This window comes from Pyrgilauda ruficollis, unplaced genomic scaffold (assembly GCF_017590135.1).
Source record: "Pyrgilauda ruficollis isolate IOZ18807 unplaced genomic scaffold, ASM1759013v1 scaffold293, whole genome shotgun sequence".
NCBI lineage: Eukaryota > Metazoa > Chordata > Aves > Passeriformes > Passeridae > Pyrgilauda > Pyrgilauda ruficollis.
In genome coordinates, this window is record NW_024524300.1 from 142,205 (window position 1) to 157,078 (window position 14,874).

The window sequence follows — 14,874 nt, forward strand, 5'->3', positions numbered from 1 at the left end:
CGGCCCGGTGGAGCCATGACGTCACCGCCGCCGCCGGTCCCGCCCCGGTCCCGGTCCCAGCCCCGGCCATGCCGTCCCGGCCCCGGCCCTGCCGTAGCCCCCGGTGAGTCCGGTCGCTCCGCGGCGAGGGGCAGGCGGGGGGACCGGGGGGTCGGGCGGTTCCTCGGGGACACCGGAGGCGTGGGGGGGGACATCCGTGGCCTCCGGGCACCGTGGTGGGGGGTGGGGGTTGAGCCTGGGGGAACGGCGGCGGTGGCCCGGTCCGTGGTGTTCCGCATGTCCCCGGTGCATCCCCGCTGTGTCCTCGGCTCTCCCCGCTGTCCCCGGTGCATCCTGGGGTGTCCCCGCTGTCCCCAGAGCATCCCGGCTGTCTCTGAGGTGTCCCCGCTGCGTCCTGGTTGTCCCTGGGGTGTCCCCAGAGCATTCCGACTGTCCCCAGTGTCCCCTGTGCATCCTGACTAACCCCGGGGTGCCCCCAATGTCCCCATTCACCCGGACTGTCCCTGGGGTGTCCCCAGTGCATCCTGACTGTCCCTGGGGTGTCCTCAGTGTCCCCATTGCACCCCGGCTGTCCCTGTGGTGTCCCCAATGTCCCCAGTGCATCCTGACTGTCCCTGTGGTGTCCCCGGTGTCCCCAGGGCACCCTGACTCTCCCTGGGGCATTCCTGATGTCCCCACTGCATCCCGGCTGTCCCTGGGGTGTCCCTCACTGTCTTTCATCCCACCCGACAGTCCCCGGTGTCCCCAGTGCACCCCAGCTGTCCCCTGCGTGTGTCTCTGTTTGTCCCCACCACATCCTGACTGTCCCTAGTGTCCCCACCGCATCCCTGGCTGTCCCTGCGTGTCCCTGGCGAGTCCCAGCTGTCCTCGATGTGTCCCCACACCCCGAGGCCATTTCTCTAGCACATCCCACTTGTGCATCCCGGCCGTCCCCAGGGTGTCCTTGCTGTCCCCGGTGCATCCTGGCTGTCCCTGGGCTGTCCCTGGTGCATCCTGGCTGCCCCCAGAACAGCTCCAGCAGGGCTGGGGACACTCGGGGCTGTCACCCCATGTCCCTGGGCTGTCCCCAGGGTGTCCTGGCTGCCCCCAGAACAGCTCAGCGGGGTTGGGGACACTCGGGGCTGTCACCCCATGTTCCTGGGCTCGGCATGGGGACTCTGGTGTGGGGCAGGCAGGGGCCAGCCCGTCACAGCCACGCTGGCACGTCCTGGGCTGCGCTTTGGGCACGTACCTTGTCCCCACGCCGTGTCCCCACAGTGCCCAGGGCGGCAGGGACAGAGTGACTGGGGGGTACCGGGGAGGGGACACGGGCTCTGGGTGGCCCTGGCCGTGTCCCCACGCCGTGTCCCCCTCCCCACAGGGACCCTCGCGGGGCCCCACGCTGGGGGAGGGGATGGCGGCGCTGTCCATCTGTCGGGGCCCCCCCGGCTGTACCCGCCGGGGGCTTGGGGGGGCCGCGGGCTGCTCTTCCCCTCCAGACACAGCCTCACTTCCCCCCGTGACGCAGCCGGAGCCGCCGGCCCCGGGGCCGCTTCCTGCTCGGGGGGCAGGCGAGGGGGCACCTCAGGGACAATGGGGACAGCAGGGACCCGCGTGGGTTCGCCCCGCGGGCTGCAGGGGACGGGGACAGCACGTGCGAGGTGTGGCCGTGCGCCCCAGACTTTCCTCTTGTCCCTCCATCACCCCCAGCCCCTCTTCTTGTCCCCCGCATCACCCCCAAACCTTCCTCTTGTCCCCTCCGGTGTCCCCCGTCCTGCCGAGCCCCCCGCGGTTCCGTGGGGTCCGGGTGAACCGGGGACGCGCGGCCCCGTGTGAACCCCAAAACCCCAAACCTCACCCTCGAGGGGCGGGGGGCGGGGGCCACGGCCGGGGGTCCCGGCTCGGCTCCGCGTCTGCAGCCCCGGGGAGCTCCCCGAGGGGTCCCGGGGCTCCGGGCAGTCCCTCCGGAGGGTGCGGGATGCCCGGTGGGGATCCCTCCGTGCTCTGCCCCGTCCCTCCGGCGGTGCCCGGTGCCGCGGGGGGATTCCCGGTGCTTCCCCTCCCGGGATGATTGCCGGTGTGCCGGTGCCGTCGCTCCCGGGGGCCTCAGCTCCGGTTCCCCGGGGCTGGCGCTGGCGGAGCCGCGCACCGGGGGAGGCGGCGGCTCCATCCCGGCTCCTCCCCGGCCGCGGCGGGAAGGCGGAGCCGCCGCCGCCGCCTCCCAACAATAGCGCGGCCGGGCCGGGCCGGGATGGAAACGCCGCCGTCGCCGGGACCGGCCCCAGGGCCGCTCTGAGCCGCGACCGGCGGCGCCACCGGGAGCCCCGGGCGTGAGTACGGACCTGGACCGGGGCTCAGCGCGGGGACGCAGCGGCACCGGCGGCGGGGGAAGCCCGGGGTGGAGCGGGGGGTGTGCGGCGCTGGGGGGGGCCCGTCTGAACGCCGGGGGTCCTGTGCACCGGGGCTGCGCATCCCGGTGTCCCGGAGCTGGGGTCAGCCCCGGGGGTGCTGCGTGTTCCGGTAGCCCGGAGGTGCTGCACATCCCGGTGCCCCGGGGCTTGTGCCGGTTCCGGTCCCGGTGGTGCTGCACATCCTCGTGACCCTGTGCCGGTGGCGGCCCCGGCCCTTGGGGCACATCGGTCCCGGTGCCAGTGGTGCTGCACACCCCGGTGCCCCAGGGCTGGTCCCGGTCCCGGTCTCGGGGGTGCTGTGCATCCCGGGGCCGATTAGCTTCCCCTGAAGCACCGGGAAGGAGGGGGGCAGCAGGAGGGGTCCCTGCGGCTCCTGGTGCCGGAGGGGTCAGGACTGAGGAGGGGGCTCCATCCCCCTCCTCAGCCCAGCTCTCCCTGGCAGGTGACACCGCACAGGTCCGGGGCTGGGGACATCCCACGCCAGGTAAGAGAGGGCCGGGCTGTGCCAGGCCTGGGGGTGCCTCAGGCCAGGTGCCACCGGCCAGGGGCCAGCAGGGAGCCCGCGGTGACGCGTGTCCCCCGCAGCAGCGATGTCGGAGAGCGTGGCCGAGGCGCCGGGAGCCGGGAGCCCGGCGGCGCTGGGGGAGACGGGCACCAGCCATGAGCTGCTGCAGCGCCTGCGGGAGCTGGAGGTACGCAGGGATGGCACCAGCAGGACACGGCACCGCTGGGCAGCTGTGGCCACTGAAGCCGTGGCCGTGGCCACCGTGCGGGCAGTGGCAAGAGCCAGCCGTGGCCAGTGCCCACACTGGATGCCGTGGTGATGGGTTGCACTTCTCAGTTTTTTGTGGCCCTCGTGCAGCCCCATCCTGCTTGTGTGTGGCACCAGGAGACAGAGCTGCTTGGTGCCATGGGGATGTCCCCTGAGCTGTCCCCTGAGCTGTCCCCTGAGCTGTCCTTGCTCTGTTCTAGGCAGAGAACTCAGCCCTGGCCCAGGCTAATGAGAACCAGAGGGAGACGTACGAGCGCTGCCTGGACGAGGTACTGGAGAGCACCCACACACACAGGGCGCCTGTGCCCACCTGTGTGCTGGGGCAGGAGGCTGCGTGTGCCCTGTGCCCCCACCCAGACCTCCCCTCTCCTCCCCAGGTTGCCAACCACGTGGTGCAGGCACTGCTCAACCAGAAGGTGGGTGTCAGGAGGGTGTGAGGGGGCTGGGTGGACGCTGAGGGGTCCTGGGGGTCCTGGCTGATCCCCCACACCCCTGCCAGGACCTGCGTGAGGAGTGCATCAAGCTGAAGAAACGTGTCTTCGAGCTGGAGCGGCAGAACCAGGTGCTGAGCGACCTGTTCCAGCAGAAGCTGCAGCTCTCCACTGGGTCCCTCCCCCAGGTGTGCTTGGGGCTGCATTGGGGCTGGGGGGTGGGCATGGGGCAGAGCCCCCCAAAGCTTAACCCAGCTTCTCTCTCCTCTCCAGCTGCCGCTGCACCCGGTGCCAGTGCCCCCAGATGTCCCGGTGACCCCCCAGCCAGGCTCTGCTGAGCAAGAGCCCCCCCCGCTGCTCCCTGGCCTCTGTCTGTCCCTGCCCGAGGTGGGTACCAGTGTTCCTAACCCCTTCCTGTCCCAGTGTCCCCCTCTCTGGGCACTGTCACCCCCTTCCCCACTGTCTTTTTCCTGTGTGTGATGGTGTCACCAGGCCTGTGACACGTGGCTTCTCATGGTGTCCTCTCCTGTCCCCCTCCCTGCATCTGTGGTGTCCCCATCCATGTGCCTATGGCACTTTCAGCAGGGTCCCTGTCCCTGTGGTCCCTGTGGTGTCACCTCTGCAGGTCCATGGTGTCCACCTCCCCAAGCCCCTCCATCTGTGATGTCTCTGGCTCCAAAACCCATTGCCCCAGATGTCCCTGTCCCCATTATGTCCCCATCCCAAAGCATCTTGTGTCTCCAGAGTGTTTCCAGAGTGTTCCCCTCTGGTACCAGGGGGGGCTCAGTGCCAGGTGCTCACAGGGTGACAGTGCCCGGTCCCCACAGGTGCTGCCACCAGTGCCATCGGGCAGCCCTGGCCTCAGCCCTGGTGCCCCACCCCTGGATGCCCTGTCCCCATTCTTCAAAAAGAAAGCCCAAATCCTGGAGGTGCTGCGCAAGCTGGAGGAGACAGACCCGCTGTTGGGACCCGCCCCGGCCTCCCCCGGCTCCCCTGAGCCCTGCGCAGCCCTGGCTTGGCCCCCCTGCCCTCTGCGGGGGCCGGGGGCTGCAGGGGGCTGGCGGGGCACCGAGGGCAGCCCCTGCTCCTCTCCCGAGGAAGCGGGGCCGCCGCGGGGGGCTCTGCTCAGCGCCTTGGCCGAGCGGCTGCTGCGAGGTGAGGGGGGGGGCTGCTGCCGCCGCAATGGGGAAGCCCCCGGGGGACCCCCCCGGCAGCGGCGCGGGGAGCACCCCGCTTTCCTGGGACTCTACACGCCCGGCGAGGAGAGCCCCGAGGGGGGCTTCACCCCGCTGTCACCTGGCGGAGTCCCCAACCCGCTGCCCTCCCCCAGCAAGGTGCTCAAACTGCCGGCCCCCCCCGGGGGGCTGCGCCTCAGCCCCCAGCTCGCCCACCCCTCCAAGATCCCCTGTCGCGGCGCCCACCCCGAGGCCTCACCGGTGCTCAGCCGCCGCCCATCCCCGGATGCCGCCCCAGAGCCCGGATCCACCGAGCCCCCCGCCTTCCCCCACCCCCGCACCTTCGAGGCGGTCGAGCCGCCCCCTGTGCCCCCGGGACCCGCAGCCGGTGGGGAGCGGGCGGCCGCTTCCCCCCCCAGCTCTCGCCGTGGCACGGGGGGCTCGGCCCCCTGCCGCCGCCCTGGCAAGAAGCCCCCCGAGCCGGGCTACCTGCCCTTCAAGGAGCGCCTGGCAGCCCTGGGCAAGCTGCGGGGGGCTGAGGGCCGCGAGCCGCCCGGCCCGGGGCGGCCCGAACGGGGCCATGGGGCCGAGCTACGCCCCCCACCCCGGGGGGGTTTGGGGGGCAGCCTGAAGCACCCCGAGCCAGCGCACGGCGCGGAGCCCCTGGCCCGCTGCTACTCCTCCGGCTCCATGGGCGACCCCGGCAAGGCGGGGGGCAAGGGTCGCCCCGGCACCGGCCGGACCCCCTCCCGGACCCCCCCCGCGCCCCCTGCCAAAACCTCCCGCAGCCCCCACGGCAGCCCCACCAAGCTGCCCACCAAGGCGGGCAAAGCCGGGGCACCGCGGGGCGAGGAGCCCGCGGGCGCCAAGGCGGGCGGGGGTCCCCACAAAACCCCCGCAGACCCCGCAGAGCCCACGGGGCCGGCGCCGAGCGCCGCGGGGCACTCGGCCATCGAGGAGAAGGTGATGAAGGGCATCGAGGAGAACGTGCTGCGGCTGCAGGGGCAGGAGCGGGCACCGGGCGCCGAGGCCAAGGGCAAGGCAGCCGGGCTGGCGAGCTGGTTCGGGCTGCGGCGCAGCAAACTGCCCGCGCTGAGCCGGCGAGGGGACGGAGGGCGAGGCCGAGAGTGGGCTGGGACCCCCGCGCCCCTTCGCCGAGAGGTCAAGCTGGCCGCCCGCAAGCTGGAAGCCGAGAGTCTCAACATCTCGAAGCTGATGGAGAAGGCGGAGGATCTGCGGAAGGCGCTGCGGGAGGAGCACGCGTTCCTGCAGGGACTGGCGCTGGAGAAGGGGCGTCCCCGTGGACCCCCGCGAGGCCCCGGCCCCCTCCCTGTCATGTACCAGGAGGTGACGGCCGAGACCTTCATGCAGCAGCTGCTGGACAGGTGAGCTCCCACCTGGGTCCCCTCGGGGTGGAGGTGAGGGTGGGGTGTCCCCCTGATCGCTGCCTCCCCCCAGGGTGGACGGGAAGGACGTCCCCTACGAGACCCGCCTGGAGCACAAGCGGGAGCTCTGTGACCTCCGGAGGGTCCCCCCCGACGCCAAAGAACCCCGGCTCTGCCGCCCGCCCCGCAACGGCATCGTGGGACACCTGCGGGAGCCCTCGGACAAGGTGAGGACCCCGCAGGCCTCCGCTCCGGGGGGACCCCGCAGCCGCTCAGCCTCTGCATCCCCGCAGGTGCCCGACGTGGGGCTCCGGGATGAGCTGCCGTCCGACGAGAGCCTCTCGGAGTCGGGGACGGGGCAGCATTTCGCCGGTGAGGGGGTGATGGGGAGCTTAGGGCGGAGAGAGGGCACCAGATTGGGTTCCCTGGCGCTGACCCCCTCCCCTTCTGCCGCAGCCTGCGGGTCCCTGACGCGGACACTGGACAGTGGGATCGGGACCTTCCCGCCCCCCGACTATGGGGGGGTCCCCGCCAAGAGCACCCCCAAACCGCGGGGCCGCCCCGAGCCGCTGCCCGGGGCCGTGCCGGCCGCCGTCACCAAAGTGCCGCGCAAGGCCCGGACGCTGGAGCGGGAGGTGCCCAGCGCCGAGGAGCTGCTGGTACCGGGAAAACACCGGAGCGCTCCGGGCTGCCGCCTCCCGGCCCCCCCCAGCTCGCACGGGCACCGCGCCGCACCCCAAGGTGGGTGTCCCCCCCGAGCCGGGTGTGCGCCCACCCTCGTGAGGGTGCATCGGTGGGGAGATGGGGGGTGTGGGGGTCCTGCAGGTCAGCGCTGCCCCCGTTGTTCCCGCAGACACCGGGGATGACGCCAGGAAGCCGCGGCGTGTCCAGCAGAGCAAGAACTGGACCTTCCCCAACGCCAAAGCCTGCGGTGCTGCTGACCCCTTCGTGTGCCCCCCCGGGGGGCTGGAGGGGCTGCATCGGCCTGTGCAGGTAAGGACACTCCCCGAAATCCTGAAGTACCCCAGAACCTTGGGGTGGGGTCCCCAAAACTCCAGAGTAAGGACACTGAAACTCTGGAGCAGGACTCCAAAACCCTGAGAGAGGGACCCCAGACTCTCCTGCCCATGCTGTGGGGATGAAGCCAGGGGGAGAGGATGTGGGGGGAACGCTCCCCAGAATTCTGTGATCATTTCCCACATGTGCCCGGCGGTGTCGGGGGGATTTAAAGTGGCCTTGGGGGGCACAGACGTTCCCGACCACGGGGAAGTGATAGATGTGGCTGTCCCCCTGCCCATTCTGTCCCTCCCCAGGCCCCCGTGTGCAGCCCGGCGGGGCACCGGGGGGCATCCCCGGAGGCTCCCCCGCCGCTGCCCCCCGCCCTGAGCACTAGCAGCAGCCGGACCCCCAGTGCTTCAGACGTGGGGGACGAGGGCAGCACGGAGGCACGGTCCCGGGACGGGGGACACGGTCCCGCCGGGCTGGAACACTCCGAGTCCCTCAGCGACTCGCTGTACGACAGCCTCTCCTCCTGCGGCAGCCAGGGCTGAGCCGCCCCGGCCCCGCTCCCACGTCTTCCACCCCGTCCCCGCTGCTCCCCGCTCCTGCTCTGAGGGTGCTGCCCGGGCTGGGAGTGTCCGGTGTCTGTCGCTCCCTCTCCCGGCTCTCTCCGATGGTGCTACGGCCCTGTACAGCCCCCGCCGATGGGTTTTTAACTCAATAAAGCCGCCCCCCCAAGCCCGGGTTATTTATACACGTGGTGGTGCAGCCCTTGTGTCGCCGTGCCCCGGGGAGGGATGTGAGGATGGGGGGTGGTCAGATGGACGGACGGACACGGGGGGATGGAAAGAGGGGGGACAAGAGTTTGGAGTCTGAGCGATTTATTGAATCATCCCGGTGTACAAAGAGCGGAGATGGCGGGACTGGGAGCGCTGGGAATGCCACGTCCCCACGGCCCCCTCCCAGCACACGTTCATTTCTTGGCACTGGTGCTGAAGGGGAGGCTCCACCGATGAGTTTGGCTGAGGGGGGGTCCCACCAACAACCCCCCCCGAGGGCTGGTTTTGGGGCCTCACGGCCTCCCGGGGAAGGGTGACACCCCGGGTGGGGCTGGGGACAAACCTCCGAGGAAAGAGGACACATGGGTGACCACTCTTGGGGAAAACCAAGGGGAGCCAAACTCCACAAATTGGCTGGTTTTTAATCAAAAAAAAAAAAAAAAAAAAAATAGCGGGTTTTTTAAAAAAAAAAAAAAAAAAAAAAAAAAAAAAAGCTGAACGAGAGAAAAACCCACGAGGTGCGAAAGCTTCTGGCTGCTTCCTCGGCAGCAAAGCGCAGCCCCTTTAATGACAGAGAGGGACAGGAGGGGACATGGGGACACAGGGGTGGCTCCGCCTCGGCCCAGAGCCGCTTCACTTCTTCTCCTTCTTCTTGTTCTGCAAGAGGAGAGTGGCCACGGTCACCATGGGCTCTGTCCCTCTGTCCCCCTGCCCTGCCCAGGGCCCCTCACCCACCTCGGACATGCCCAGGATCATCAGGAGCTCCCGGAAGATGTTGACGAAGTCGAGGAAGAGATCGACGCAGTGCCTGGGAAAGAGAGGGAGGGAGGGATGGATGGACGCTCAGTGAGGGTCACCCTGCCCCCCTGTGTCACCCCCCGTGTCCCCAGCACCCACCAGATGTAATCCTTGTCCCCGCTCTCCGCCTTCTCGATGATGAGCTGCGTGTCGAAGAGCACGAAGCCACACATGATCATCAGAGCCACGTACAGGTTGGCCTGTGGGGGTACAGAGGCATCAGGTGGGGACAGTCCCCTCCCTGCTGGTGTCACCTGTCTGCCTGTCCGTCCTCAGCTGGTGGACTCACCGTGAAGAGCCAGGTGGATCTCACAAAGGCGTTAATCAGAGTGGAGAGAAGCATCAGGGTGAGGCCGGACAGCAGGAAACCTGCAGGGTGAGGGAGTCAGGGTCAGGCCTGGGGAGAGTCCCCCCCACAAACAGGGGGTCCCCAGCCCCCCCCAGAGTCCCCCCCAAAGCCCCTCTCACCTCCTAGGTACAGGTAGCTGCGGCGCCGGGCGTACAGGGCGCTCAGGGAGAAGCAGGCAAAGATGGTAGCAGTGCCCAGGAAGGCAGTGGGGATGATGCTGGGGGTGAAGAGAAAGGGGTCAGAGGCTTTTGGGGACAGCTGGGGGTCATTGGCAGGGGGAAACAGGATCTGTGTGGCAGCTGGAGGTGGGGGATGGGGTCTGTGGGGGGCGGTCTCCTACCTGGGGTTGATGGAGATGCACATTTGCAGGAGAGGTCCCAGATTGATGCCTGGAAGGACAGAATTGGGTGTCACCAGAGCCATTTTGAGGGGCTTCATCCGGCCCCTCTGCAGGATTTGGGTCCTGTGGGACGTGGGGGCAGTCCCAGTGCCCACCTACCCGTCAGGAAGGCGAAGCCAACCAGCATCCCCAGCCTCTTCTGCTCGGTCTCACGGCTGTGAGGGGTGGCTGTGAGCCAAACCATCAGCCCCAGTGCACCCAGGCCAGTCAGGAGCCCAAACTGGGAGAGAGAGAGACAGGTGAGGGCTGGGCATTGCCTCACCTGGCTGCTGCAGGGCTGGGGGTGCCACCTGCAGCCCTGCACAGGTGCCTCACCTGGAAGAGGTGGGTCACCACGTTGATGTAGGCGCCCGCAGCTGCCACGAACATGCAGATGGCAAAGCTGCCATAGACCCTCTTCAGGTGCTCCTGGGTGGAGGCCGAGCTGTGGGTGAGGAGGGGGTGGTGAGGTAGGCAGCGAGAGCTGGCACAGCCCCCCCGAGCCCCCTGCCCTGTGCCCGTGTGCCACTCACATGTGGGAGAACTTGAAGAGGGCATCGAAGTTGATGCTGCGGTCGAAGACGTTCATGGTGCCAGGCTGGGATGGGCCCAGGGCCGCTCCACAGGGCTGCAAGCTGCGAGGGAAAGCGGGGTCACGAAGGATCTGGAGCCCACCCAAAGCTCCCAAAGCTCCCCCAGGAGCCGAGTGAGAGCCCAAGAGCTGCCGGAGCCTTCCTTGTCCAGCTGGTGCAAGCTCTGCTGGCTGTTGCAAGGCCAGGGGGCCCTGGGGTGTTGCAGGGCTGTTGCAAGGCCAGGGCAGCCTCAGGGACCTGCAGCGAGGCTGCTCTGAGCCAGGGGAGCTCCTGAAGGTGCCGTGGCAGCGCTGCCAGCAGCTGGAAACGTCTTTGTGCCAGGTGACTATTAGTGCCCGTAATGACATCCCCAGGGGTGGCTCTGGCAGCGAGAGGCTCCCGGCAGGGCCTCCTCCTCCTCCTCCTCTTCCTCGCCCTCCTCCTCCTGGTCCAGCCGGCTCGGCCGGCTCTGTCCCCTCTGGCACCTGCCAGAGCCAGACCTGCCCAGCCAGTGGCACGAGAGCTGTCCCCAAGGGACGGAGGGGACAGAACAGGGCCCGGGGGGGGAGCGGGGTGGACGCTTCAAGCTGCCACCCCGGCGGAGCTCCAGGAGAGGAGCCCCATGGTGCCAGAGCAGCGCGGCCCAGGGGGGCACAGGTCACAGCTCAGCATGGCACGGTGACACAGGGTGGCATGGCACGGTGACACAGGGTGGCACCGCAGCGCTGCCACCGCCGGCCCGGTGCCACGGGGCCAGGTCAGAGGGCAAGGCAGGGGAGGAGCTGCGGCCGCGGGGACAGTCCCAGCGGGGTGCGTGTGACAGGGGTGTGTGTGACAGCCCCCCCTCGCGGGGGTGACACCGCTCCGGCCCCAGTGACAGCCGGTGCCACCGGGCAGGGCCCCGAGCCGCCCTCCCCGCCCCCAGCGCCGCTTTCGCTTTCGCTGCTGCCGCCCCTGCTCGGCTCCGAGCGACCTTTACCCACCCGCTGCTTCCTGCACCCCCCCCGCCCGCCCTGTTCGGCCTTTTCCCCCCCTCCGCCGCCCCGCTCGCCGCCGCTCCTCCGGGCGCGCCCCCCCCCCCCCCCCCCGCCACGGGGCCTGGTGGGGGCGGGACCCCCCGGGCCGCTCGGGGTGAGCTCTGGGGGGGTTGTGGGGATCTCCCGGGGTCCGCAGCCGCTCTGGGACCCCCGGGGCTCCCCCGGGGCCGCCCCGCCCGCGGCCCCCGCCCGCACCTGCGCCGCGTCCGCCGTCCGTGCCAGGCCGCGAGCTCTGCGCCACGCCCCCGCCGCTCATTGGCTGAACCCCCGCCTAGTCCCGCCTCCCGCCTCGTTCCATTGGCTCTCGTCACCGATCGGGGCGGGGCTCGTCTCGAGCCGCCGTCACGGTCCCGGCCGCGCCCGAGCGCCGCCGTTGGACGAGCAGAGCCCGCCCCCGCGCGCGAGCGCGGCGCTGATTGGTCACCGTGGGCGCGGCCCGGCCAATCGGAGCGCGCCGCTCGCCGCCGGCCTTCGGGCGCCCTCCGGTGGCGCCGTCGCCCTGGAGGGCGCCCCCTGGTGGCGCCGCCGCGGACGGGCAGCGCTGGGGCGGGACCGGGCGGGGCGGGCGGGGCGGGACCGGGAGGCGGTGGCAGCGCCGGACACGACGGGCTGAACCTCCCCCACCGCCCCCCGGTGCCTGGGCCGGGGATGGGGAACGTGGAGAGCGCGGACGGGGAGGCGCTGCCCCGGGGCCCGGGAACACCGGCGGCCCCGGGGGGAGCCGGACTGTTCGCCCCGGGCAAGATGCCGATGCCGGAGCCCTGCGAGCTGGAGGAGCGCTTCGCCCTGGTGCTGGTGAGAGGCCGACCCCCGCCGCGCTCCCCAGTTCCCGGTGCTCTCCCTCCGTTCCCGGTGTGCCCCCGGTGCTCTTCGCCTGTTCGCTCCGTCGGTGTTCCCGCTGAGCCTCTCCCGGTTCATCCCTTCCCGCGACTCCTCCCGATGCGCTCTCCCGGACCAGTTGGCGGGCACCGGGCACCGCCGGGACGGCACCGCCGCCCGGAGCCGCCAGGGGCGGGCGGGGAGCGCCGGTGCCCGCGGGGATGGGCAGTGGCCACGGGGCCGCGGGGAACACCCCACCCGGGACAGCCCCGGGGGTGACGCCACTCCCGGTGCCACCGCGAGGCCCGGGGACTTTGCAAGCCGGGAAAGTCCGGTCGGGGCAGCGCGGGGCTTGGGCTGGGATTCCCCGCTGGGTGCGGGGGTTCCCGGTTTCCCGGTGGATGAAGTGGTTCCCTGTGGGCGCGGGTGCCCCGCGCGGTCCCCGCTGCGCTGTCACAGCCGGGGCGGTGCCACCGCGGCCCCGGGACGTGGCTCGGCAGTGCCCCCGGTGCCACCGGGACCACCAACACCGCGGAGGCGTCCCACCGGTGCTTGGGTGGCCAACGATCCCTCCCGGTGGCCCCTCCGCGGCGCCGGATTTGTTTTGGGTGGGGGTGACACCGCCAGGACACCATGGCTGGGTGACACCGGTGCCCCCCGCAACCGGCCCCGCCATCCCGGTGGGAGCCGCCGCCAGCGGAAGCCGCAGGCGGGCAGGAAATGCCGAGTGTGGTCCCACGGGGCTCTGGAAGACGAAATCGGGGGCACCGGGGGGCACCGGCAGCCCCGGCGTGGGCGCGTCCCGCCGGTAAAGAGCGGCTCCCGCCGGCGGCGCTGCCCGTCCCGCATCCCACGCGGGGCGGATGCTGCCGCCGCTCTCCGCGGGGCCTGTGGCGGGGGGGACACGTCCTGCCGGGCGACACCGGTACCGGGAGGGTCACTTTGCAGGGTGGTGACACCTGCCTCCCCCAAAATGTCCCCGCGGCCGTCGGCAGCGCCCGGTGCCGTCCCGGCTGCTGCCGGGGGCGGAAAATATTCCATCATGTGATGGAGGTCCGGTGGCCCCCGGAGGCGAGGATCCGCCCCGGAGCCCCCCAGCCCAGCCCCGGGGCGGACTCCAGCACCGGTACCGCCGTTTCCCGATGGGATTCAACCCCGGGATAACCACGGGGGCTCCCGGTGGGGCGGACGGCGGAGGAAGTGCCCGGCCGGGAGCGGCCGCGCTCCCACCACAAAGGCAGGAAACGGAGCGGCGGGAACGCCGGGACGGGCGGCTGAGCTTCAAAGCCCCCCGCGGGTGCCCCTCGCCCCCAGCCGGGGTCTCTGCGCGTCCTTTCCGCCTCCATTCCCAGGGAGACCCGGGAATTTACCGCTGCCCAAGGGGGAACATCCGCAGCCCCCTGGGGAGGGCACGGTGCCCCTCTGGGGGCAGTTTTGGTGGCACCGTGCCCGTGGTCAGTCTCGTGGGAACCTGCGGGACCCCTTGCCCAGGGGAGCGTGGCCTCGCCCAGGCTCTGTCCCGGTTTCCCGTGGGATCGGGATGAGCAGAGGAGGACGGGCATGGAGGGGTGGAGCAGCCGTGGTGACGGCTCCTGGTAACGGGGCTACCCCGAGCTGCGTCACTCGGGTGGCATCTCCCACCAGGGTGGCATCTCCCACCAGCGTGGCATCTTGAGCTGGGCTAGCATCTCCCACCAGGGTGACATCACCCAGTGTGATGGCATCTCCCACCAGGGTGACATCACCCAGAGCAATGGCATTTCCCACTAGGGTGACATCGCCCACATGGCTGGCATCTCTCCCTGGGGTGGCATTGCCCACCAGGGTTGTCCCAGGCTCCCTGGCATCACTGCTGCCCACTGTGGCACCCCATTTGTCCTGTGCCACATCCCACACTGGGAATCCTGGGGTCTTCCCAGTGATCCTGGGCCAGCACCAGAGCCTGGCCTTGTGCCCGGTGTCCCAGTGAGCAGCCACCGGTGCTGGGCCTTGTGTCCGGTGTCCTGGGGAGCTGGCACCGGTGCCTGTCCCCGTGTCTGGTGTCCTGGGGAGCTGGCACCGGTGCCTGTCCCCATGTCTGGTGTCCTGGGGAGCTGGCACCGGTGCCTGTCCCCGTGTCTGGTGTCCTGGGGAGCTGGCACCGGTGCCTGGCCTCGTGCCACGGTCGGGAGCGGAGGCTGCGGTTGTGGCACGGAAGCGGGTGCAGACAGGAAGGATGCGTCAGGGATGGGGAGATTTGGTGCTGCTGGTGGTTGGCACGTGGCCCCAGTGGCACTGTTGTCCCCATGCCACATCTGTGCCTGCTGGTGCATCCCGGTGCCAGGGCCTCTGGCTATGTCATGGGTCAGGGTGCCCTTAGAGGGGACCCTGGCTGTGCTGTGGGTGCTTTTTGGGATCACCCAGGCTGTACCATGGGTGTCGGTGCCCCTTGGGGGGCACTGTCCCCGTGTCCCTCAGGGTGACACCCCCCCTGTGTCCCCAGAGCTCCATGAACCTGCCCCCGGACAAAGCTCGGCTGCTGCGCCAGTACGACAACGAGAAGAAGTGGGACCTCATCTGTGACCAGGTGGGGCTGGGTGGCCCATGGGGGTCCTGGGGAGGGGACAGTGCTGCTGTCCCCATGTCACCAACACTCTCCTATCCCCCCCCAGGAGCGGTTCCAGGTGAAGAGCCCACCCCATGCCTACATCCAGAAGCTGCGCAGCTTCCTGGAGCCGGGTGTCACACGGAAGGTGAGGGGCTGGGGGCTTTGGGGGAGCCTTGGGGGGGTGTGGGGGAGGCTTGGGGGGTTTAGGGGTGCCTTGGGGGGTTTTGGGAATCTATGGGGCATGGCTCAGCCTTGCTCTGCCCCCAGAAGTTCAGGAGGAGGGTGCAGGAGTCCACCAAGGTGCTGCGAGAGCTGGAGATCAGCCTGAGGACAAACCACATCGGGTGAGTGTGGGGTCCTGGGGAGGGGCTGGGGGGTCCTGGGGAGGGGCTGGGGGGTCCT

The 14,874-nt window shown here is 70.2% G+C and overlaps 3 protein-coding genes across 8 annotated transcripts in view; 2 read left to right on the top strand and 1 right to left on the bottom strand.

The window, feature by feature from the left end:
- Positions 1-62: 62 nt before the first annotated feature.
- NCKAP5L (NCK associated protein 5 like) lies at positions 63-7,890 on the top strand. Of its 5 annotated transcripts, none has more exons than XM_041472552.1 (13): positions 63-103; positions 2,833-2,874; positions 2,976-3,082; positions 3,363-3,431; positions 3,540-3,578; positions 3,662-3,781; positions 3,867-3,980; positions 4,421-6,153; positions 6,227-6,380; positions 6,447-6,525; positions 6,610-6,894; positions 7,007-7,146; positions 7,467-7,890. In XM_041472552.1, exons 3-13 carry the CDS (start codon positions 2,981-2,983, stop codon positions 7,701-7,703), a joined length of 3,072 nt encoding a protein of 1,023 aa, XP_041328486.1. In that variant the 5' UTR covers positions 63-103; positions 2,833-2,874; positions 2,976-2,980; the 3' UTR covers positions 7,704-7,890. The 5 variants fall into 5 exon arrangements, with proteins under 5 accessions (XP_041328486.1, XP_041328484.1, XP_041328487.1 ...); XM_041472550.1 differs by lacking the exon at positions 63-103 and adding an exon at positions 2,213-2,309; XM_041472553.1 differs by lacking the exon at positions 63-103 and adding an exon at positions 2,213-2,309 and having other exon boundaries at positions 2,979-3,082.
- A 506-nt stretch (positions 7,891-8,396) lies between these two features.
- Positions 8,397-11,370, bottom strand: TMBIM6 (transmembrane BAX inhibitor motif containing 6). Of its 2 annotated transcripts, XM_041472563.1 has the most exons (10): positions 11,262-11,369; positions 9,991-10,092; positions 9,794-9,902; positions 9,578-9,698; positions 9,419-9,467; positions 9,198-9,295; positions 9,019-9,098; positions 8,829-8,929; positions 8,667-8,739; positions 8,397-8,588 (listed from the first exon to the last, which is right to left on the bottom strand). In XM_041472563.1, the coding sequence occupies exons 2-10, from the start codon at positions 10,044-10,046 to the stop codon at positions 8,565-8,567; spliced, it is 711 nt and encodes a 236-aa protein (XP_041328497.1). In that variant the 5' UTR covers positions 10,047-10,092; positions 11,262-11,369; the 3' UTR covers positions 8,397-8,564. The 2 variants fall into 2 exon arrangements, with proteins under 2 accessions (XP_041328497.1, XP_041328496.1); XM_041472562.1 differs by having other exon boundaries at positions 8,397-8,739; positions 11,262-11,370.
- A 239-nt stretch (positions 11,371-11,609) lies between these two features.
- Positions 11,610-14,874, top strand: part of LOC121356315 (formin-like protein 3) — a gene marked incomplete at its 3' end in the record, with an annotated part of 9,446 nt that continues 6,181 nt past the window's right edge. Inside the window, exons 1-4 of the mRNA XM_041472571.1 lie at positions 11,610-11,861; positions 14,368-14,451; positions 14,537-14,617; positions 14,740-14,816. Of these exons, the coding sequence (XP_041328505.1) occupies positions 11,715-11,861; positions 14,368-14,451; positions 14,537-14,617; positions 14,740-14,816 (389 nt within the window). The remainder of the gene's footprint in view (positions 11,862-14,367; positions 14,452-14,536; positions 14,618-14,739; positions 14,817-14,874) is intronic.